The 24,478-nt window shown below is 44.7% G+C and overlaps 1 protein-coding gene across 1 annotated transcript in view; it reads right to left on the reverse strand.

Moving 5' to 3' along the window:
• The window catches only part of BMP6 (bone morphogenetic protein 6), a 172,940-nt gene extending 159,815 nt beyond the window's left edge, over positions 1 to 13,125 (reverse strand). The window contains exon 1 of the mRNA XM_070405763.1: positions 11,679 to 13,125. Within this exon, the coding sequence (XP_070261864.1) occupies positions 11,679 to 12,309 (631 nt within the window). The 5' untranslated portion in view covers positions 12,310 to 13,125. The remainder of the gene's footprint in view (positions 1 to 11,678) is intronic.
• Positions 13,126 to 24,478: the final 11,353 nt, after the last annotated feature.

The raw sequence follows: 24,478 nt of genomic DNA on the forward strand, positions 1-24,478 counted from the left end.
GTACAGAATAAGTGACATCAGTCATTCTTTAAGGCAAAGGCCATAAAAATATGCAATACTTATGTTTTCTTGCAAAAAAATGCAGAACATTTGGAGAAGGATAAGCACAGGGGGGAAAGTTGAGGGTAAATTGGAGTCTAGTTTCACACATTTTTGGATTTGTGCCCTACCTAAATTGCCAGAATTTAAAACAGAAACATAGGAAAGCATCTTTGCAATTTTTCCAGAAGGATCGTATCTTTTAAACTTGATTACTACAAGATGCCAATAGGATCAAGAACAACCCCCAAATGCCCAGATGCTTGATCTCAAAATTAGAAAAGATATCTGCCTATTTTCATTCTTATTTCCTAAAATAAATATGGGAGGTGAGATACAGGATAAAGGCCAGTCATTACTGCAAAGAGCAGGCCTGAGTTGAGTTCGATGATCCAAGAGAACCATTCACAAACATCTTCAGCTAATTCCCTTCTTAAAGATGTTTAACCTGTATAAGATAAAAGTGCAAAGAGCAATGGCATCGATGAAAGATGGGAATTTTTGCTGCACTTCCTGTGTGTTAGGACTGATTCTTTCATTCCCTGACTTGGACAACTGTTTAAAAGAATAGCTCTGGATATGTTCACTAACTTGATTGTGCTGATGGTTCCACAGGTATAGATACATGGTAAAGCTTATTGTGGTATACACTTTATTTTTTTCCCCCATGTTGTACACTTTATTCCCCCGCCGCCCCCATGTTGTAGGTCAATTCCACCTCAAGAAAGCTGTTTAAAAAAACAATCACTCAGAGATACACCACAGGGAACACTCCTAGAACCAATTTCTGAGCATCACCCAGTCTGGGGTTTCTCTACTGTGTTCCAGGGAATTGACAGGCTGGAGCAATCAGGGTCTCACCAAGGAAGAAGAAAGCCCTGCAAGTGTTCACAACAGAGGGAATTTAACACAGGGAGCGGGTGGCAGAGCAGTGGGAGAGCTAGGCAGCCAACCAGGTCTTTTAACATGACCCACAGATGAACAACAGCAGGAAGCCCCCTCCACCAGCAGGAAGGAGGGAGAGCCTGGGGCCACAGCGGAAGGTGGAACAGGGTGGTCCTTCCAGGGAGAGCTGGAGCCACAGAAGCGAGAAGCAGCTGGAAGTGCAGCCTCCTGGGGAAGGGTCAGGAGGGGATCTGGGGGCAGAGAGGCCTGGGTCTGACACAGGGTGTTTCAGAAGAAAGGGGTTACACAGTAAAAGTAAGTTTAAAAACACACAGGATTAAAACAAGTTAGGAAACTTCTTTACCACTGGGTTTGTCAGGGCTTTAATATGCTAATAGACTTGTAAATCTCAAAGAGAGAAATATAACACCAAGTGCTTCTGTGATCTTCTTTTATGGAGCATGTTGGAGAGGTAGTGTTCCATGAAACACTATTTGGAAAATGCAATACTCGCATTTTACAGGCAAGGAAATTTGGTTAAGTGGCTTGAAAAATATATTATAAAAACAGATAATACTGAGAGTAGAGGCTAGACTCAAGCTTCCTGAATCTTAACCAAGTGTTCTTTCCCCAACTCTGTAATAGGCCTTAGGCACTTCCTAGCTCCATCAAGAAAACCAGGTACTTAACCATTCTAGTGCATAAGGAGTCATTTTGGTGCCAGCTCCATGGAATGAGGGCAATCTGTTCTGTTAAATTAAGGACAACCAAGGCACTATGGCAAAAGAACAAATGCAAAAGAGGTAATAAATGCCACGGAGTTGCCAAGTTTATTAATGGGAAGAAACAAAGAGAAGAGGGAAGGGAAAAGCAAGAGTAAAAGAAGGAAACGAACCTCCTCCGCTGAGGGTCACCTGCACCCCTGCTGCTATGCTGGCATCCACATCTCCTCCTAACTGCACACCTGTGTGTAGGACAATGGGGTCAAACAATCTCAGTGATGTAGATGCAATGACGAAGGTGACAGATTTGCGGGACTAATTCCCTAAGCCAGTGGAAAGGGATCCTGCCCTACATAAACCCTATAAACACACCAAGGCCTGCTCCATGGTCCTCTGGGAGAAACACAACGCTCCCAAGTATCTTCAGCCGAAGCACCTCTGTCCTCCTCCTCAGTCTTACCCTCCAATTCACTTTGGGCTCAGGTAACTACCCCTCCTGCCAAAGAGGTGGTTAAGCACAGCACATACGAAGTCAGATGTTATGAAACAAAGCTGCATTCCTCAGGCCCACTGAAACTGCCAGGGCCCCAAGCTCTTCCCTCTTTTTTGAGGTTTCATCTTTGCAGGGGGTAGGGGATGATAAGAGTTGCCCTAAGTTGTCTAACTGAAATTCAGTGAGAAAATACCCCAATAAAACGGATAGTTGACAGGGAGAATTCATGAAATGTCTCACGTGTACAGTTATTTGTAAAGAAATGCTCACAAGTTCCCCAATTACCTCAAATGCATTGCGAGCTATTTGTTCAATCACACTCTTTGGAGTTACCATGTTACTTGTTTATATTAGAGCATTTTCTCATGTACTTACCATTAATCTGAGTAGCCCTTTTTCATAGAAAACAGCTCAAAGCTAATGAGTCTAATCTACATGTCACTCTGGATTTATGAAGTCTCTATTAATTTAGTTTTAATCTGATCTTTTAAAGTCTCCTGATCCTGCCTTTAGGGCCAGTAAAAGATATTTTTGTGAGTTTCACAATCCAAAACTCACACAAAGTTTTAATATGCATTTTCATAGGGGAAAGAAGACTATTTAACCCCTCCCTTACCACCTCACCCCCAAATTTCAATAATTTACAAGCACAGAATTCCTATAATTCTTATTCATTCTTCAGGCTTTTTTTTTTAACCCCCCAAATCCTGCCGAGCATGGATCAAACAGGGCACAAGCAGGGAGAAATTTAATCGCTCATATCTCTGCCTGAGGGATTGTCTAGGTACTATGGTGACAGACACCTCACTGAAAGCATGTGGAAGAAAAAAAGATTTTTAAACTCCTAGGAGGAAAGGAGGGAGGGAGAGGAAGGGAGAGGGAGAGGGAGGGAGGGTGGGTGAGAGAGAAGGAGCGAGAGAGACTGATTTCTAATGGACTTGGTGTCAACAAGGAGAAGAGAAGCACAATACAAGGCGTACATATTCAATCAAAATTACTTATTTATACACCAATGTGGTAAAACACCAGAAACAAAATATTATTCAACAAAGGTATTTTATTTCTATTCCCCCAAATTTTGAATTTTAAGACTTGTATTGACTTGTTTTTCTGGTTAAAGGTGCAGCTTCTCTGTAGAGGATTTTTAGCAGGAAACTACTTGTATACTATAATGATGGATACATGTCATTACATATTTGTCCAAATCCATAGGATCCCCCACACCAAGAGTGAACTGTAACATAAACCATGGACTTTGGGTGATGATGACACATTAATGTAGATTCATCAATTGTAACAAAAGTCCCACTCAAGGTGAGGATGTTGCTAGGGAGAGAGGCTCTTGGTTTCAGGACAGGCAGTATATGGGAAATGGCTGTACCTTTCACTCAATTTTGTTGCAGACCTAAAATTGTTCTAGTAAAAAAAAAAAAGTTTTTTTAAGTACAGCTTCTCTGTTGTTAATCTATTCTGATATGGCTGTTCAAATAAAATCTGAAAAAAACCCCACAAAGGCAAGTAAAACTTTTAGTGCTTAATTTTATAGTTTACAAAGCTCTGTTTTTAGAATGGTGTATTTAAATGAAATATATATATATATATATATATATATATAAAAAAATTTTTTTTAAGGGAGAGAAATTACTGGTCTCAGAGATTAAGCCAGGCCAATTATAAAAATCTCCGGGCCTAATCAGCACATAAAATGGCTCACACCAATGATATGGTTAGTTCATGCTCTGCTGATACACAAATCAGAATTTTTTGCCATGTTCATGTACAGGAAACCAACAAGACTGTAAACACAGGAACAACAATCAACAAACGCAGATGTTTAAGGCTGGAAGTCACATTCTGGACAAGGTGAAAAGGGTAAGTGGCAGAAGAGTCATAATAAGGACGGTGGCGGATATCTGAGGTCAGCATGGAGAGGGCACGGGCTCTGCTTGGGGCAGTTTGCTGCCTGCTGTGAAGCCTCTACACTCCTCCCCCAACCCACCGGGCTCCTGCTGATGAGAAAACAATCTGAACGTAAAACCAGCACTGTGGAGCAAGGATGTTTCAGGCCTAGGACAATCCCAATCTATCCAGCAGGATCAGTAATCAAGGGCGTGTGCCCATGAACCTGAAAGTCAGGAAGGCTCTCCCACTCAGAACCAGAACCTCATTCTGCAAAAATGTTTGAAGGGGAGTCTTCAACCCAGTCATCTGGGACTGAGTTAGAGATAACAAAACCGTGGGGATCTATCAAGGAATGACCTGATGTAATTTAGATATCATCTCTATTATGGACCCAATCTCTTTAATAATAGACATGGGAAGGGCAGGAAGAGAATCGGTGCCTGCGGACATCAGAGGAACAATGCCACTCAGAGCAACGTGGTTTTCAACTCACTTTCAGAGCCGAAAACAATTCTTTGGGGTCAACAGTCCTTCCACATACTAAACAAGGGGATATTTATAGATATGCATAGCTTTTTCTTTTTTAAAAGCACAGTCCTGGAAGAGAATGCTATTCACTAATAGAAAGATATTTGGTCATCCCCAGCTTTTGCCCAAGGCTGGGCTCTTGCCTGCTTTTGTCATTTCTCCAAAATTATTCACTTATGTGGACCAACACTCCCGGGGCCCTGTTCCCCTGATGCATTAGGATCTCTTTCTAGTGGTTGTCCTTCAGTGTTAGGATATAACAGCAGTGAAGAGGGAATGATCCTGAATAAACATAACACATTTAACTGCAAGCAGAGATTAGATGATATGCAAGAACCTTGAAAGCTCTAACTTCTCTGATCTATGAATAATGCAAACTGACCAATAATTTCAAACTTCCTATCAATGACAGAGAAAGCACAAGGTAAGAATGGGTTGTCACGCCCCAGCAGTGTGGCTCAGTTGGTTGAGCATAGTCCCATGTACCAAGAGGTCACTGGTTCAATTCCTGGTCAGGGCACCTGCTCAGGTTGTGAGCTCAATCCCGGGTGGGGAATGTGCTGGAGGCAGCTGATTAATGTTTCTCTCTCATAGATGTTTCTCTCTCTCTCCCTCTCCTTCCTCTCTCTCTCTGTAAAATCAATAAAAATATATATATTTTAAAAATGGGCCGAAACCGGTTTGGTTCAGTGGATAGAGCGTCGGCCTGCGGACTGAAAGGTCCCAGGTTCGATTCCAGTCAAGGGCATGTACCTGGGTTGCGGGCACATCCCCGGTGGGGAATGTGCAGGAGGCAGCTGATCAATGTTTCTCTCTCATTGATGTTTCTAACTCTCTATCCCTCTCCCTTCCTCTCTGTAAAAAAATCAATAAAATATATTTTTAAAAAAATGGTAGGCAGGTTTCCCCAGAAAAACAATGTTATGGAAGGTAGCTGTGACCCCAGCTAGTTCTAGAGTCTAACTTTATCCATAAAGGTGCTGAAATACTATATAGTTACTGTGGGGAGGGAAATGTAGAGGACAATAATTTCAAAATACTAATAATGAAACAAAAAGAAACCCATCAACTTCAGTGAACTACTATGCCATGTGTTTCTAATGCCTGTGGTAAAAGATTAGCAGGTATAACTCTGAGGTTCTGAGAATTTCTGGCATTCTCAAAAACGTTAGAAGTTAACAGCCCTGGTTCTTTAGTAACTCAATTTTTTTTTACTAAAACAGGAATGATTTTCCCACGCTTTGATACAACGTCACCAGTTCCATATATTCCTGGTGAGACTGGGGCCATTTTCTGGTTCTCAAGTGTCCAGAGGGCAAGCGTTGGGAAAGGGATGGAGCCAGGATGTTGACGAAGAGGTGAAGAGATTATGAGAGGAAAAACATGTTTGAATAAAAGCAACTTCACTGTCATGATGAAAACAGAGAAAGGACAACAGAAAGCACAAGCTCTTTAAGGGGAACACGAAAGTAGAGAAGACGGCAGCTGTCCCCCATCCCTGGGTAACCCGGCTGGTGGCTGGGTTGAGCAATGGTCTCGGGAAGGATAGGACAGAAAGGTTAATGTGTAATAGCTGTGTCTACATGCATGGGGACCTTGCAAACTGTTCATGTCTTAGGAAGCATCTATACTGATTTCTACTCCTTTAACTCAGATTCTTATGAAAGCTTCTAATCAGGAACACAATTATCTGATTAAAATATTGTCTACTTTCCTTCCCACTGCTGGAAGTGCCAAAGGTGATGTCACTAAAATTCAGACAAAAGGATTGGGAGAGAGATGGGGAGATGGGGGGTGGGAGGGAGGGAGGAGGCATAATATGATTCAGAATTTTTAAATTAAGAAAAAACTGTAACTGGTTTATATTAAGTTAAGGGGAAAATAAGCACTACATGGACTAATTTATTTTTAAATACAGATTGGGAAGCAGAGAGTGGATGATTGACTTGTGAAAAGATTGCAGAAAGCTGGTTAATTATCCAAGAACCAAGAAATATTACCCTCTTCATTTCCCTTTTCTAACTCATCTTTTAAATAGATAAGGGAGAAGCAAAGATAACAGAGCCATTTATCTTTAAGAGTTTGCTATACTACCTTTGATATTTAATGTTCACCCACCTACCCACTCCCCCCCGCCAAATTCAAGTAAAATATTAATGTGAAACCCAACATTTAAAGTAGCTAGACTCTGGTTGTGGGCTTGATCCCCAGTGTGGGGCGTACAGGAGACAGCCAATCAATGATTCTCTCTCATCATTGATGTTTCCATCTCTCTCTCCCTCTCCCTTCCTCTCTGGAATCAATAAAAATATCCAAAATAAATAAATAAATAAAGTAGCTAAACTCTGAACACACAGTGATGAGACAGAGTTATTACATGCTGAGTCAAGTGCTGAGCCTTAGGGGTTTTCTTCCCTTTACACACTGTGTTATACCACTGAGAATCTTTTGTCTGTGCAAATTGGAGGTAAGCGTTTAAGTAGAGGAACTGAGCATGATTCAGCATATTTAAAAAGGACTTATACCCATTCTTAGAAGGACAACCAGAGGAAACACCATCTGAGGTCTAAACAATGATATCTGCTTGCCCTTTGATATGAGTTTAAGAACACTTTGTACAACTTTTTTGTTGAAATTCCACTGAATTTCACCATTTACTATTTTAAATCTCTTTAGGAGAAAATCTACTGCTTTTTTGAACCACACTCTCCAAACTATTTTTTGCTGTGAGTAGTTTGCAGGCATGGGTTCATTTGCTGCTAACAAAAATCTTCCTTCATAAGTACAGACAACTTAAATGAAAAATAATTCCACTGATACTATGTTTATGAGAAAAAGACAGTACAGTATATCTGGTTACACATACAAGTAGGGAGTATTCCCATTTTTCTTCTAATTTATGTTTCCCAAGAGTAATACTTTCAGAAGATTGCCAGTATTTTTAGAATAAGTTTCTTATTACTTGTACTAATACATACTGATTCCCTTTTCTGAGCATAATTTGAGTTTTTATTTCAATTTATCCTAGCATCTGGAGATCAACATCTCATTAATTCAAAATAAATAAATGAAATCTGAAATGCAGATTTAAAGAAACCTTTGCACTGGTCTCAAATGTAATGCATATTACAAATTAATAATACATATGGATAAATAATACAAAAAAGGTCTATTAATAAAGCATTAGATATACATCAAATACCATGAAACCTCAATATCCTAAATGTCTTCACTTACTTGCAGGTATAGCATTCTAAATGATTACCCAGATTAGTAAAATATAAATTTTAAATGGGAAATATGCCCATGTTTTCATCAATTCAGTTTTCATAAAGCACCTCTTATGTGCTCGGCATTATGTTAGGAACTTAGGTTACAATAATAGATAAGCCTGGTTGCCTTTTGAGGCTGATATCCTCCAGGGGTGACAAATAAATGAGTAAGCAAATTTAAAAAGACAAAAATATACTCCTTGTGATAAGTGCAACCAAGGAAATAAACAGGGTGCTGTGATGGTAAAGAAGTGTGTGTGTGTGGGGGGGGGGGGGGGGCGGGGGGCGGGGCGGGCAGCACTCATTTCTATGGAGTAGTTAGAGAAGGCTTCTCTCAGAAGGTGAATTTTAAGCTAAGACCTGAAGGATATTTCAGGATACTTCTCCAAGGTCACCAAATTGGCAGCCTTGTTTATTAGGCTGCCAAGACATTTTTAGCATTAGAAAACAAGTAGAAAATGCCATCTGTGGCCCTGATTGAATGCAGGTTCACGAGCACACCAGCTTCGCGGGCACTCTGCACACCAGCCAGTGACCACTGAGGAGGTTACACACCCCCAGCCTGCTCAGCCGTGGTAGGTTTAAAACAGTCAGCATAAACAACAGGAGCTGGTCCAAAGACGAGAGGAACTTATCCTGTTGATTCATACTTCCTGATAGCCACTCTAGCTAACAAGGATCGGGGTTTTCAAGTGTGTCTCATGAGTAAATTATTCCTCAGCCCCAAGGGAAATGATGTTTACAACTATATAACACTTTCCCTTATACTTTCAGCTTATAACTTACCTAACTCGGTGGGTATAAGAGTACTTTAAAACACAGAGCTGTGACATGGATCTTTCTGTAGATTCTTTAATAGACTAATCATGTAATGCAGCTAACATGCCATTGACACAGATTAGGAAATCTGTGGAATTATCCCAGCATCCTTATTTAGAGAATCCACATTGCTAAGCAATTACTTTCTTCAACAGAACTGTCCTGCTCAGGGCCATTTTAGCCCCTCATTATGAAATCCCCTTTCTTACTGCTAAATGGATTAAGATGAAATAGAATTGCTTGACTGGCAGGGGAATGGCTTTGTGACTTGAATTCCACTTACTTGGAAAGGGTTTTCTCCTCTAAGTACCCAGGGGTAGTCCAGAGCTGGACCTATGATTAGTAGTTATAACTTGCAGTCAGAAAGCCCAGGGGTTTGATAGGAGGGGCTTGGGGCAAAGTTCCCTACCCAGGAATCTTTTTCAGTTCTATATCAGCTGGGGTGGGGGTTGGAGGGTGAAATTAACACTAGTATTATTGCATTCTCTTGAATTTTTAAAGTTTTCAGTGGTATTTTTTTGCATCTTTATGAAACACTACTTTATGAAAAATGAAAGCATCCCTAGGGAGATACTATGTTAAACCATCACTTTAGCAGGATTAGTTGGCAGCCAACGTCAAGCAGTGTGACTCAGAAGCCATGTGTACCTGTCGACCAGGAAAGGTCAGAAAAGCAAGGGAGGAGGAGAATTTCAGAGGTCATTAAACACAGTAAATGTCACCATACTTTACAAACTTGCCTCAGGCCAACTCTCCCAATTTCAAATACCAGCTAAGAGGCAGTGGTTCCCAAACATTGGAATCACCTGGGGATCTTTAAAAATGCTAATACCTGGTGGCTTCCACCACACGCATTCAGATTTAATTGACATGAGTCCCACTGGGTGTCTGGATTTTTGAAAAAACGCAGCTGATTTAAAGGTGTAGCAACATTTGGGAGCTACTAACATAAGGAAGCACTGCTCTTAATCACTTACTGGGATGATTTATTGATTTCCTTCAGACACCAGAAATCTCCTAGGCTAGTGCTTGTTGACTACCATAGCATATTAGAAAAGTCTAAGGCACTTAAAAAAAAAAAAAGACACCAGAGACCACCCTCAAAGACTCTGACTTCATTGCTTGGAGGAGAAGCCCAGCATGCCTTAGTTCTGTAAGTGTCTTCGGGTGATGCTAATGAGCAGCCAAAATTGACAAATTGACAATCATGGTCCAAGCCCAGGAACTGTTTTCCTGGAGACTACAATGTGATTCCCTGCTTCCACTTGGTCCAGATTGGGACGATCCACAGAGGAAATAAAACATTTCCCCAAGGCAGGCCGGGAAACTGGGGGGGGGGGGGAGCGGGGAACGGTGAGGGAGAGGGCAAGTGGTGGAATTTACTAAGGCAGAAGAAACAGAGTTGTTAGAATAAGGAATAGCGCTTGTCCTCTGCACCCCCTCCCGAAACTTGATTGACTGGCAGGAGAATTTCCTTAGAATGCTTCCTGGAAGTAGCTCAACCTTGGATTCGGTTCCAATAAATTGTGAAAATTCTTGTCCAATCAGAACCCCTGGCACTGCAAGTAGCAAGATTGGCAGGCCTTGAGCCTCCACTCCCTGAGAGATTCTGTTTCATGAATTTCCCAGGAGGATTTCTACACCACTTGGATGCCAATCATTCTTCTTCACTCTCCTTCCTCCCCCACCCCCTCCTTCACCCTCATTCTTCCCTTCTTCCCCCCAAACTCAGCGGAGTTAAGAATCATCCCATAGATATACTTGTAAACATCGCCAAAGTATTTTGCATGGTAGTCATTCAGGTAAATAATGTCCTTAAATGACGGACCGAGGTCTTTGACGTGGCTTGGCGATGTGCCTGCTACTTTGGCAAGTAGGTGTCTGCCAACCCACTCAGAGCCATGCGTCCCACCGGAAAGAAGTCCGCGGAGAAGCACCTCACGGGCCGCTGCACCCACCTCGCAGGCTGCCACACCCACCTCATCGGCTGCCACACCCACTCCGGGCGTGGCTACTGCACCCCCAGTTCTCCCCGCCGGGAACGCGTCCCCACCATCCCTTTGTGTACTCTAAGCTGAGTCAGCTTATGAATGAAGAGGAGCACAAATTAAAGGCATTGACTGGGGGAGTGGGGGGAGCCTTTACACCGTTCTCATTCACAGATGAAAACTCTGGGGTGGGGGTGAGGGGAGGCTCTGTAACTCCGTCAGGGTTTGCCACAGAACATTTGTGGCGCAGCCCGATTTAGCCGCCCTTAAATTTCCATTCTGTTGCCTGGCAACCGGTTCAGACCAGCTCAGCGCCCAGCCCCGGCCCCTAACCCGCACCCTTTCTCTGCCTGTTGACTAGAAGTTCATCCCTTGGGGCACTGGCCGGAGGCGTGTGAGAAAGGTTCCTGGATTGGTTTCCCCGGCTGGGCTCCCGATCCAACCCCAAACCCGCGCCAGCCCTTCCGGGCGGGACTAGCGCGCCTTCCGCTGTCCTTTTAGACACCATCCTCAGCCACCCTCCTCCCCAGTTCCGTGGATACCACTTAACACAATCACGTCAAGTTTCCAAAGTTCTCAGCTGCTGTCGGAGTCCCTAAACGTCCCGGTGGGAAAACTAACACTCAGCGCGTTAAGGGTGCAAAAAAAAAACGAGAAGGGGAAAGAGTGTCGGAGAGCCTTCTCCTTCCCAGCTGGTTACACTCGGGCCAGGCTTCTCTGCCACCGTCTAGTGACCGTGGCCAGAGCCGGGCACTCTGGGGGAAAGCGCGGAGCGTGCTCCGGGCGCCCGCCAAAACGCGCCTGCGGGGCGCCGCCTCCCGCGGCCGCAGAGCGCAGCGCTGCCCGGCGCCGGGACCGCAGGTGCCGCCCACGGCCGCGCAGGTGGCCGGAGCGCAGCCCGCCCGCCCTCGAGTCCCCGCCTCGCCAGCCCGGACTCGCGCCCCAGGGCCCCTCCACCCTCTACCCGCAACTGCCCCGCTTCCGGGAAACTGGAAAGGGGGGATTATCGTCCGCTACCCCAGTTCCTTACCCAGGTTCACAAAGCTCATGACCATGTCCGCGTCGTTGAGGAAGGCGCTGTCCTGCGCGCTGGTCAGTGGGGACGTGCCGCTGCCGCCAAGTCCCGGAGCCAGCAGGCTCTTGCGGTTGACGGGGTGCGCAGCTCCGGGGGGCGGCTGCCTGGGCTGGGACGCGCTGGCTCCTCTCCGGGGCCAGGGCTGCCGCTTCTCCTCGCCCGACGGCCAGTCCTCGTCCTCGTCGTTAGACAGGGCGTTGTACAGATCCAGCATGAAGAGGGGCGCGGACTTTAGCCGCCCGGGAGGGGGCTCCCCGCGAGGCTGCTGCTGCGGGAGCGCAGGAGGCGGCGGCTGCTGGAGGCCATGCAAGGGCCGGGGCCGGTGAGGGAGCCCCAGCACCGAGAGGATCTCCTTCTGCATTTCCCGCTTCTCGTGTGTCTTGAGCCGGCGGTAGAGGAAACCCGAGGAGGAGGACGGCGGCGGCTGCTCCGCGTGGCCCGGACTCCCGCCAGCCCCCAGCAGCGCACCCCCGCCGGTGGCGGCGGCGGCCGGCAGGGGCGGCCGGAGCGACGGGGGCCCGCAGCAGCTGCACAGCAGCCCCCACCACCAGCACAGCCACTGCGCCCTCCGCCCCAGCCCCGGCATCCCTGCCCGGCCGGGCTGGCCCCGTGGGCCCCGCGAGGCGTGGAGCAGCGGAGCGAGGCCGGAGCGCGGCCGCTGTGGCCCTTGGCGTGAACAGCCCCCGCCACCTCTCGGCGGGCTCGCTTCCCCTTCCTGGCCCTCAGTCCTTATCTCTCATGGTCCACTGGGGCGCCCCCAATTGCCCAGGATGCGGGGGAGGCGAAGGGGGCCGGAGAACCGCACTCCCGAGGTGGTCTCTAGAAGCGCAAGGTCCAGGCCAGGTGCGTCAGAGTCCAGGCTGCTCTGCAGCCGGCGCCCTTGACCCCGGGCAGGTCACCGCGGGGTCGCTCTCTCGGGCCTCGCTGCCCGCGCACGTGCGCCGTCCCGCGCCCTCCTGGGTGGCTGAGTGGGTCCCGGGGCGGCCGGGGAGTGGGACCGCTCACCAGCTGGGGGAAATGCCAGGCAGCATCCCCGCGCACGCTTTCCCGGTTTCGCTCAGCCGCCGTGAAGTTTATCCCGCCGCAGGGCCCGGGCTGTGGCGACCAGGAGTCCGGGGGCGCCGATCTTCTCCGCGAGGCTTAACTCCCTTCTCGCTCACAAACTCCTCGCCCCTCCGCCCTCGGGCACTGTCGCTTCCCCTCAAAATCTCCCCGCGCAGCTCGACTCCCCAAGCGGGGGCGTCAAGGATCTTCCTTTCCGCTCAGTGCTCTCCGGGCTGCCCTGCAAACCCCGCTCACAGAAGGGATAGGAGGGAAGGGGACCGATGCTCGGAGCAGTGGACGCGGCGTCCGCGACGCAATTCGCAGTCTCCCGCCTCTCGGCGCTGCGCTCTCCGCAGCAGCCAACTTGGGCTTTCTGGTGCGCCTCTTGCTCAGGTACCGCACTCCAGCCCCCGGGACTCCCCGCCCTCCCGGGAAACGGACAGGCGGGCAGCCAATGGAGAGGCTCGTCTCTCCTGTATTTAAATAGACCCGCCCCCTTCTTTCACCCTCCCTCTCCCCCGGGGCGTCGCCTGGGCGGCGCGTAGGTTTCAAGTACACAGACGATTCTTAGAGGCACCCAGGAAGCCGCGAGGTAGCAAAGGCAAAGGCATGCTCATCACTGGTAAGAATGATCTGATCAACATCCCCAATGTGAATCACACAAAGCGCCTCAATGGATGCTTTAACCGAATAAAAGTAAAATGAGCTGTTAACTCAATGCCGGATTGAGGAAGAATAGAAAAGTGATAGTTTTCCCATTCCTTTCTTAGTTTCTCATATTGATGTATAATATAGGCGTCTAGTGGACACGTGGCTTTCAAAGGCAGCTGCTGAAAGTCGGGACACACCCTTCCAGAAGCTGCTCACAAACTGGCCGCTGAGCAGGCCAATGTACGCCAGACCCGGCGTCTGGAAGGTTGGGGGCCAAATATTTTGACTTATCTCTTCATTTGGATTTTGGCTTGGCTTCTTAAGCTAGCACCCAAAAGGAAGAGGGTGTGATCAGATAAAATAATTAAAATGCCACCCACTAGCTTCTTGAAAAAGCTTCTTCAGTTTGTTAACATTGCATTTTAATATATTGAAATGCAATAGATGCAAGATACATTATGCAAGATAAATAAAACTCGAGGCGAGGTGGTAAAGCTAATTCCAGTTCCCATTCTGGACAGTAGATAGAGCCCTGAAACTCAGATTAAGCATTAGACAAGATCAAGTATGTAAAACACATGTTCCACTTTCATGGCAGGTACCACCATCTGCCTTTCAGGATGTAAATTTATTTGTACTTACACTATCCAAGAATGCTCAAAAACCTATGGATCCTAGCAACTTCACCTAAAACATTAGGATCTTTTATTTGGTGAAACATGTGTGGCTTAAGAAACAAAAACTGCCATTTGCTGGACCTAGCAGCCTTCGTTCAATAGTCGAAGGCATTTGAGAGCCAGAATATGGGATCCGTGGATTTAATGAGATCCTGGGGTTTCTGCTGATCCAGAGCTTATAAGCATTTTTATCTTATTTCAATGACTCTGTTTTGTATGGATAAGGGTCTTTACCTCCGAACATCCAATCATCCACTGGGTCACCCTTTCTCCTTCTGTCTGGGCCCAGACACAGTGGTCATTTAGAACTGGCTTTCATTCTACAGATGTCCCATAGCCATTGACCTCAGGCAAGGCAATTTCAGCAGCACTGGAGGCCAGTTTTTACCATCTGCAGGGGTTCTTTTCATCTGAAAAGAGAAGACATCACTACTTGGACTGGGATGCCAGGACTCTTAGAATTCAAGAGCCTACATCACATCTTTCTCTGTATGAGACTTATCACGAGCATAAAATTATTGCAGTGCATAAAATCACAGGAGCAAGATTTCTGATCAGAAAGTCTGAAATCTCTAAGTATATGTAGGCTTCCTGCCAAGGTCCTTTTTTCTCAAACTTAATCACACCTTCTTTTCAAGACTTCTAGTGAGACACAAGCAGAGTACAAGTAGTTCCAACCTATAAGGGCAGTGGGGAAAGCACTAGAAAAACTGTAAATGTCTGATCATCTAGGTAGGGCTATGCAGTTTAAAACACATCTACATGCACCTTTAGTAAATGTATATATGATCTAGTAGAGAAACACACACACACATACACACACACACACACACACACACAGAGAGAGAGAGAGAGAGAGAGACTCTTCCCATTTTCTTAGATACTTGGTAAGAGGTAAATGGGCCTGTATGATATGGGTCTAAAATGGCACTTAGTGATTTATTTTCAGTTAAACATCGGAGCAGCAACCCTGATTCAGGTCTTCCATGGACACCCCTTCCCACCAAGATGGTATCTCAGTTCTTGTATAATGCTAGAAAAGGTGGGGCGGGAGCGGGGGGGGCGCTGATGATGAACACAAGAGCACATAACTCTGTGAACAGCCAGGAAAAAATGTGTGAAGAGAATTATGACAATGATCATAAGGACAATGACATTCAACTGAAGGCCACAAAAGAGGGTGTGCTCTTCTCACGTCCCCACCACTCCCAGCATGTGCCCATGACTGTCAGAAAACACTCAGAAACGCCCTTGGTTCCACTGGGGGCAAAGGGGATAAAGAGATGTGGTTCTAAAATTTTAATAACCTCAAAATTGGGACCACTGCTTTTCCCGGCAGATAAGGAACCCCTAACCACCACCTCATGCATGCCCTGCTTCTGTGACCCATTCCCATCACACCCCTCACACTCCCCAAAAGTCTTAGGACAGAGAACTGGACAAAGTCCAGCTGTGATTCAGGACGGGTGGCATGAAGGGAGAGAACAGGTCTGGCTTTGGAGTCTGCTGAAATGTGCGAACCAAACCAACTGTAGAAAAATTAGAGGTAACTTCGCCCCCTGCAGGACATCAAAAGATTGTCGCCCCTTCCTCTGTGCACTGGACAAGCTTCATTAAGTTCTCTGTGCTTGTCTCCAAAACATCTGGGTGGAAGAGGAGGAATTCAGTCAAGAAGCCGGATGTGGGACTCAATCCATATCACACATCTGGTTGCTTGGCTGATATTTCATGCAGATGGCCATCAGTTTTCTGGAAATATTGCCTGTCTTACTCCTGCCCCCTTAACGAAAGAGTGAAGAACCCTCACTCTAAAGCACAGGTTTGTCCCATGCCTTTGGTGAAAATAGGGGTTAGGGTGAGAGTCCTGTACCCAAATGTTCATTAGTGCACAGGGTAATTCACACAACACATTCTCTAAAGCAGCAGTTATCCTTGTTCCTTTTATATTATGAGAGTTTCTATTATACCTTTATAACACAGATGACCAAATAATTTGTCTTCAAAATATACTGTTTATTAATTTGATATGTTAAATATTCTATATTTTTCTTTTAATTACTAGCAATAAACTGCATTGAAGTATTTGATTTTATACTAAAACATATCTTGGCCCCTTTCAACAGACTTTCTTGAAGATGTAAGTAGCTGATTTTAGATTAAGTTAACATAAAATTGTTATAGCTACTAATATGCTGCTCTTGTGTCAAAAAGCCTGAGGTCTGGTCGCCTTGAATCCTTGGGAAACTCACTTAAAATTATTGCAGTTTTATCTTTAATATTAATGTAAGGAGTTGGGTATTTCTTAATATTAATTTCTAAATATAATATTTTGCTCACATTTTAAAAATATCAATTTGGAGTGGAGTGAAAAGGAAATATGTTAAGCAAATGTTTGTAGAGTATGAGAAATGAAAATTTGAGAGTTACATAAATATTGCTTCTGAAAGCTACACCTGTAAGACAGCCTTCAAAATACATGCCCCATCCAAAAGCCTGTGGTAACATTTACATTCACTCACACTTTCCTTCACTGTCAACCATTCAAAAATGCTGGGCATTCACACTTCAAAATAACATGCGAGCCATCATATTTTCCTACTCGTGAAGGACATCTGGTGGCAAAGTGAAAAACTAATACATAAACCTGTTTCCAGAGGTTTTTTCCACACTACAACCCACAGAGCAAATCTGTTACTGGTGTGTGCTTTCAACTGTTCACACAAGCTCGGGTCTTTATCATCTGAGGGATTAGGCTGTCTATTAAAATGGAGTCTTTAGAAACATCCAGATGATTGGTCTTTAAATTTTTCATTGTATATTGGCCTATGAGACGAAGTCTTAATTTTTTTTTTTTTTTTTTACTGAGCAAAACAATGCTAACACATTTCCATGACCTACTCCACTGTCCCTGAAGAGCTTTATTCCAATAGGTCACTGGGCCCTTAGCTACACTGGGCAACACCTGAAGCTTCATAGCCTGTGCTGGCCTCTAAACATCATTCTGTGGCCCCCTTTGCATCCCATGTCCTGGACATGTCTCTTGTGTGTCAACTAAGAGGTTTCATGAAAATATGACATGATCATGCTGCCAATCCTTAACTAGCAGAGCTATAGCAGCAGGGGGTGGCGAGGCAGGGAAACCACACTGACTGGATAAACTCATGTTAAAATGGAAATCAAGGTAATCTTTTAAAGAGGAAGAAAATGTCTGAGATGTTTATCAAAGGAAAGACAAACGTTGATACTAATTACCCAGAATGCATTCATTTATTCAGCATCTATTTAAATGCCTACTGTGTGCCAGCCAGTGTTCTATGTTTTTGGATACCAAAGAGTCAACGATCCCTGCCCTCATAGATTCCAGGAAGAGGATATTGACAATAAACAAAATAACTAAGAAAATATATGGTGATAGGCAGAATATTGTCCCCCATACTTTTGTGCCCACGTGTTAAATACCTGTGAACATGTTACATTACATGTCAAAAGGGACTTTGCAGCTGGAATTAAGCTTGCTAAACAGGCGGCCTTGAAACAGGAAGATTATCTTGGATTGTCCCAATGGACCCATTGTAATCACCAGGGTCCTTAAAATCAGAAGAGGAAGGCACATGAGCTATAGTAGCCTGCGAGGGACTCCACCTGCCTTTGCTGGCTTGGAAGGTAAAGGGGCTACCAACCAATGAATGCAGGTGATCTCTAGTAGCTAAGAGCATTCCTCACTGGGCAGCCAGAAAGAAACCAGTGACTGCAGTCTTAATTCTGATTTTCAGCAACGTGAATGAAACTGGGTGGGGGGAGGGGTGTGTGGAGGGGGCACCCAGAGCAGAGAAAGCAGCCAAACCTACTGGACTTCTGATCCACAGAACTGTGAGATAATAAGTTTGTGTTGTTTAAGACACTAAATGTGTGGTATTTTTGTTTTGCAACAACAGGAAACTAATACGTATATAGCATGGCGATAAGCGCTGAGGAGAAATCAAATAAGGAAGAAGGGGGTAGGGAATTGTGGATGGTCAGGAAAGTCTGCCAGGGGAATGAGAAGCAGCCAGGAGGCTATCTGGGGGGAGAACTTTCTGAACTGTGAAAACAGTTAGTGCAAAGGTTCTGAGGCAGGACCATGCCTGGTGAGCTGGAAGAAGAGCAAGAAGGCAAGTGAGACTACAGCAGGGGGACTGAGAGGGACTAATAGCAGGAGATTATATCAGAAGGCCAAAGAGGGTGAGAATTGCAGGCCAAGGTGGCATAGGGCCCTGGCTGTTCTTGTAAAAGACTTCACTTTTAAAGACCATGCTTCGGCATAACAATATGGATGAAACTCACAAACGTAATGTTGTGGAAAAGACACCAGACATGGAAGACCACAAATTATAACTCCATTTATACAAAATTCAAAACCAGACCAATCTAGTAGCCAGGTTAGTGGTTACCTTTGTAGAAGAGTAGAGTAGAAGCCAGGATTAAATAAGACCAAGGGAGGTGTTCTAAGAGCTGGTCTATTTTATTACTTGGGAAGTGTTTATAGAGAAGTAGTCAATTTTAATCATTCATTGAGTGATACACATATGATTTGTACTTTTCTGCACGTATGTTATAATGCAATAAAAATTTTGACTAAAAAACAATTAAGTAAATGATTACCATCACCACCACCAAAAAGTATGAGATGGGAGGATCACTGGATGGCTTTGAGCACAGCACAGTGCTATAAGCTGACTTAAATTTTAACAAATCTCTCAGGCCACTGTGTTTAGAACAGACTATATCACCAGGGCAGACTCAAGGAGACCAGCTAAAAATCTCTTGCTAATGTTCAGGCAGGAGCTAATGATGGTTCAAAGGGGACCTCAGATGGAAGCAGGAAGAGAGAAAAGTGGTTGAATTCTGGAGATTTTGGAGGCAGACCGCAATGCCAAGAGAATGTACCACCTGCATAAGGCATTCCAACACTCCTCTCCCCCCACCACATCCACACTCCCCCATATAAGGTCAGCAAAGCATGTTTTCTCCATTGCATAAGGCCAGGTAGTAGTGTGGATTAGCTGTGAGTGAGTAAAACAGCGTTTGTGCCCTAGTGATTGTGGGTTAGTACACTGATAAGCAGTAGCTTGAGGGGCTTTAGACAACCCATAATCTCTGCCTGCACCCATCCTATAAAAGCCGCTCAGGCCCGGCCAGTGTGACTCAGTAACTGAGCATCAACTGATGAACTAGGAGGTCATTGGTTCAATTCTTGGTCAGGGCACATGCCCAGTAGGGGGTGTGCAGGAGGCAGCCAATCAATGATGTTTCTCTCTCATCAATGTTTCTATTTCTCTATCCTTCTCCCTTTCTCTCTCTAAAAATCAATAAATAAATTTAAAAACATTTTTGAAAGCTAACAAAGTCAACAGAGTGCTTGCTACCCAAGAACAGCTTCAAGTCACCTGATAGCCTTGTAAGAAGGTTCCCTATCCTATATAATAAAACCTTAATATGCAAATTGACCAAACAACTGGCAGAACGACTGGTTTCTATGATGTGCACTGACCACCAGGGGGCAGATGCTCAGGGCAGGAGCTGCCTCCTGGTGGTCTGTGTGCTCCCACTGGGGGAGCACTGCTCAGCCAGAAGCTGGGCTCACAGCTGGCAAGTGCAGTGGTGGTGGCGGGAACCTCTCCTGACTCCGCAGATGTGCTAAGGAGCCAGCGAGCAGGCAGGCAGTAAGGAGCGAGGGGTCCCGGACTGCAAGAGGGATATCTGCTTAAAGCCAGCAGGTGGACATCCCCTGAGGGGTCCTGGACTGCAAGAGGGCACAGGCCTAGCTGAGGGACATCCCCCCCTCCACAAATTTTGTGCACTGGGCCTCTAGTGTAAAAATACAATGGTTTCATCTCTGAACATAAAATCTCTTCCAAGATATGAATTTTGGCCATTAAGAATTAAATTAATTTTAAAAGGATTCCCATAAATGTGGTATCCTGGATGGAATATTGGAGCAGAGAAAAGAGGCATAGGGAAAAGCTAATGGAACCTGAATGAAGTATGAAGTTCCAGTCATCCCTGCTGGTACTGTCTGAAGGGACCAAAGGGTCTTCCCCAAACCAGGCCACTAGGTATCTCTCGGTGGGTCAGAGGAGGCCTTCCTGGATGAGGAGGCATTCTTGGAACCAACTTTTAAACACTCACATGTTGATTATCCACCAAAAAATGTTAGTTCTTAGATGGCTTTCTCTAATGACTGCATAACAAGTGTGGTCACTGCTCCCTGTTGATGAGCACACATTGGCCTTTCCTTTTACTTGAAAAAGCCAAACTGCTTCAATAAGATTTATGTGGTGTATTCCAGAAGAAAGTAGAAACTGCCATGTGGGCTTTTATATGGCATTATTTTCCCAAGTTTCATATGGAGGCTACTGAATTCAATCTATGAACAAATGAACTGGGGTGGGGGGCCACAAAGGCAACTAATAGCTAACTTGTAAGTCATTCTCCAGATAACCAGTCTGATTTGTGCAAGTGAGAGTACCTCATCTCACCGAGCCAAAAATCTAAACTGTACTGGTAAGCCTTGTTGTTCCCTAGCACATAGCACAGTGCCCAGCACACAGTAAGGTGCTAAGCAAACACTGGTTTGATGATAGAATTTTACTTGTTAAGACCTTGGGTGGGGAAAGAGAACACACAGAACCTTCCTGGTCACATACTTTCTCTACCATGTGAGACCCCAAAGCATAAAAAAATATGTGCATTTATAACAGTTAACAAAACTATAGCCAATGATAATAAATATTAAATTATTCACTAAATATAACCAAAATGTCAGGGCTTTAAAACTATATTATTCTCTTCCTACACACACATTAGCATGGGATAACAGAAACCAATTTTAGCAGTCACCTCAACTACTTAAATGTATATAAATCACATTCCTAAAAATGAGACTTTTTATAAAGAAATAAAACTAAAATTTGCCAATACACCTCAGAGTAAAATGTTATTTAAGGATTAGTAAAACATTTATTTTCCTAGCATGTGAATAGGACACTTGTTCTCATAATTTTCCTTCACGTCCTTCCCCAGAACTGAATCTTCTGGCATCTGGAACAGATTCTTTCAAATACATACATATACACCTGTTTCAAATTCAGACTCCCCAGAATCAGTACAAGGAAACCCTTACAGATGACATCAGAAGGCTGGGGCTCCTGTCAACCATGTGCTTTGCTAAGGAAAGAAAGGGATCTGTCTCTGTCATTAGAAGTGAGCTGAAAAGAATAAGAATGCTACTTGTATTAAACTAATAAAATGATGTTACATGTTTAAGAAAGTGTGTTTCACATTAAGCATTTTGCCATAACGACCCTTCTTCTATGTCAGTTTCTTTTATTTTTTAGCAGAGGAACTCAAGAATCCTTTGTTTCAAGATTATTGAGTTCTAGTTGCGCAAGACAGATAAGCTCTGGAGATCTGCACAACATACTGCTGCAGTCAGCAATGCTGTATTGTGCACTTAAAAATGTGTTAAGAGGGTAGAGCTCATGTTAAGTGTTCTTACCAAAAAAAAAGGAAAGGGGGAGGGGAACATAAGGAAACTTTTGGAGGTGATGACTATGTCTGTTACCTTGATTGTGGTGATGATGCCATGGGTGAATGCATATGTCCAAAACCATTGAATTGTATACATTAAATATGTGCAGCTTTTGGTATATCAATTATACTTCAACTAGAGGCCCGGTGCATGAAATTCGTGTATGGGTAGGGTCCCTAGGCCTGGCCGGTGATCAGGGCTGATCAGGTTCCTGCCTCCCCAACTCCTTGCCTCCTCCTTCCTGCTCCCTCAGAGCCCTCCCGCCACCGCTAGTCACCCACCATGTTCCACTACACCCCCTGGTGGTCAGCCCATGTCATAGTGAGCAATCGAACTTTCGGTCTCCTGGTCAAACTCCCAAGGGGACAATTTGCATATTAGCCTTTTATTACATAGGATAAAGCTGATTTTTTAAAACACTGTTATGTTCTTTTCTCATCTATCTATATATATAAAAGCCTAAGCAACCATTCGACTGTTCAACTGTGAGACCATTCGACTGGTAGCTATGATGCGCACTGACCACTGGGGGGCAGATGCTTAATGCACAGGCATGGAAACATGGAAAAGACTGATGAATCTCAGAGGGAAGGGGGGAGGAGGGTGGGAAGAGATTAACCGAATACCTTACATGCATACTAGAGGCCCGGTGCACCGGTGAGGTCCCTTAGCCTGGTCTGCGGGGATCAGGTCAGGTCCCTCAGCTTGGCCTGCACCCACTCCCAATCCGGGACCCCTTGGGGTAATGTCGGATTGCCAGTTTCAGCCTGGTCCCCACAGGCCAGGCCGAGGAACCCCCACACGTGTGAGAATCCATGCACTGGGCCTCTAGTCTAAGTATGTTATACTCTGGGGCATTTCCCAGAGAAGTTCAGGCTTGGCAATTCTACAGGTGTTTGGTGTTGGGTATACAAGTGTGAACAAAGCAGACATGGGCTTTGTCTTTATGGGGTTTACAGTCTAATGAGGGGGGCGATAAATAAATAAATAAATAAAACTATAATTACTAGTTTTAATGAATGAGTCAATTATGGAGAAAAAGTGAGGAAAAGCATTTTAGGCTGAAGGAATGTTATGCTCAAAGGTCTGGAAATGAAGAACTGGGTGTGTATAAGAAATGATAAAAGTGCCGGGGCCAGTTTGGCTCCGTGGATGGAGCGTCGGCCTGCGGACTGGGGGGTCCCAGGTTCGATTCCGGTCAAGGGCATGTACCTGGGTTGCAGGCGCATCCCCAGTGGGGGATGTGCAGGAGGCAGCTGATCGGTGTTTCTCTCTCATTGATGTTTCTGGCTCTCTGTCTCTCTCCCTTCCTCTCTGTGGAAAATCAGTAAAATAAAAAAAAGAAATGATAAAAGTCAGTGCAGCCAACCATAGAAAGTACAGGCCAATACGATGACCTGAGGTTGAAAACATAAGCAAGAGACATATCATAGGGAATCCTGAAAAATTTAGTTATTTCCAAGGATAAAGGAACAGCACCAAAGGGTTTTAACCAAGAGAAATACAATCTGATAAAGTATGTTAAACTATTTAATTAGCTGTTTTGCAGAGCATAAGAACAAGAAGGCCAGTAAGGGGATCATTGTAGTAAGTCAGGTGACAGTAGATAGTGATTTAGATTAGGGTGGAGACAGTGGAGGAGAAGTGGATCAATTAGACCTATATTTGGAGGTAGGAAAATTATGGGACTTAGTGATAGATTAAAAATAGGACATTGAAAAGGAGAGGAAATCAAGGATTTATACTTGAGCAAACAAAGTGGCTGGTAGCACCATTTATTGAGGTGGGGAACTCTGAAGAGAAACAAGTTAGGGATAGGGGAATTAGAAAACGGAAGTTCTATTGCAGATGTTAAGTTTGAGATCTATTTGAGATTTCCAATTGGAGTTACCAAGTAAGCAGTTAGAGGAACTTTCTTATAGTTCAGAGGAAGCATTGTCTGAATAAATTAATTTCAGGTTCATCTACATATAAGTGATATTTCAAATGCCAGGAATGGATGCGGTCACTTATGGAAGAGAGAGCAAAGGAAGACACAGAACTGAGCTCTGGGAAACACCAACATTTAGAATGTGGATAGAAGAGAAGTCAACAAAAGAGACTGAAAAATTGTGAGCAGACTGATTGGAAAATATAAAACACTATAAAAGTGTGATGTCATGGAAATCAAGAAAAAGGAGGAATGGTCAAATGTGTTGAATAAAGTCAAAACCAGAAAAGTGCTCAGATATAGCAACATGGAAACCATGGGTGACTTTGACAAAGATAATTTCAGTGAAGTGATAGGGACAGAAACATGACTCATTAGGGCCAATGAGTGAATGGGAATTGAGGTGTGGAGAAACTCTTAAAAGCAACTTAAAAAAACTTTTTTTTTTGTAAAGGGGAGCAGAGTAATGAGATCATAGCTTGACGAGAACAAGAAGCCTAGAGTCATTTTAATTTGTGATAAGGGACGACAGGAAGATGGGCAATTCATCAGTAATAAAAGGAGAAAATGGCTCAAGATGAAGGTGTGAGACTTAGTTGCAAGAAGATAAAACACAACTTATCATCTATTTTCTTAAAGACTAGGAGGCCATGCCCTGGCCAGTGTGGCTCAGTTGGTTGGAGCCTTGTCCCATGCACCAGAAGGGTTTGATTTCCAGTCAGGGCACATACCTAGGTTGTGGGTTTGATCCCTGGTCCAGGCATATTTGGGAGGCAACCAATCTCTCTCTCACTCTCCCTCTTTCTTTCTCTGTCTCCCTCCTTCTGTCCCTCCCTCTCTAAAATAAATGTTAAAACAAAGAATAGGAGGCCAGGCCATCAGA

The sequence above is a fragment of the Myotis yumanensis genome, unplaced genomic scaffold (assembly GCF_028538775.1).
Source record: "Myotis yumanensis isolate MYYU_CA2020_CCGP unplaced genomic scaffold, mMyoYum1.0.hap1 SCAF_2, whole genome shotgun sequence".
NCBI lineage: Eukaryota > Metazoa > Chordata > Mammalia > Chiroptera > Vespertilionidae > Myotis > Myotis yumanensis.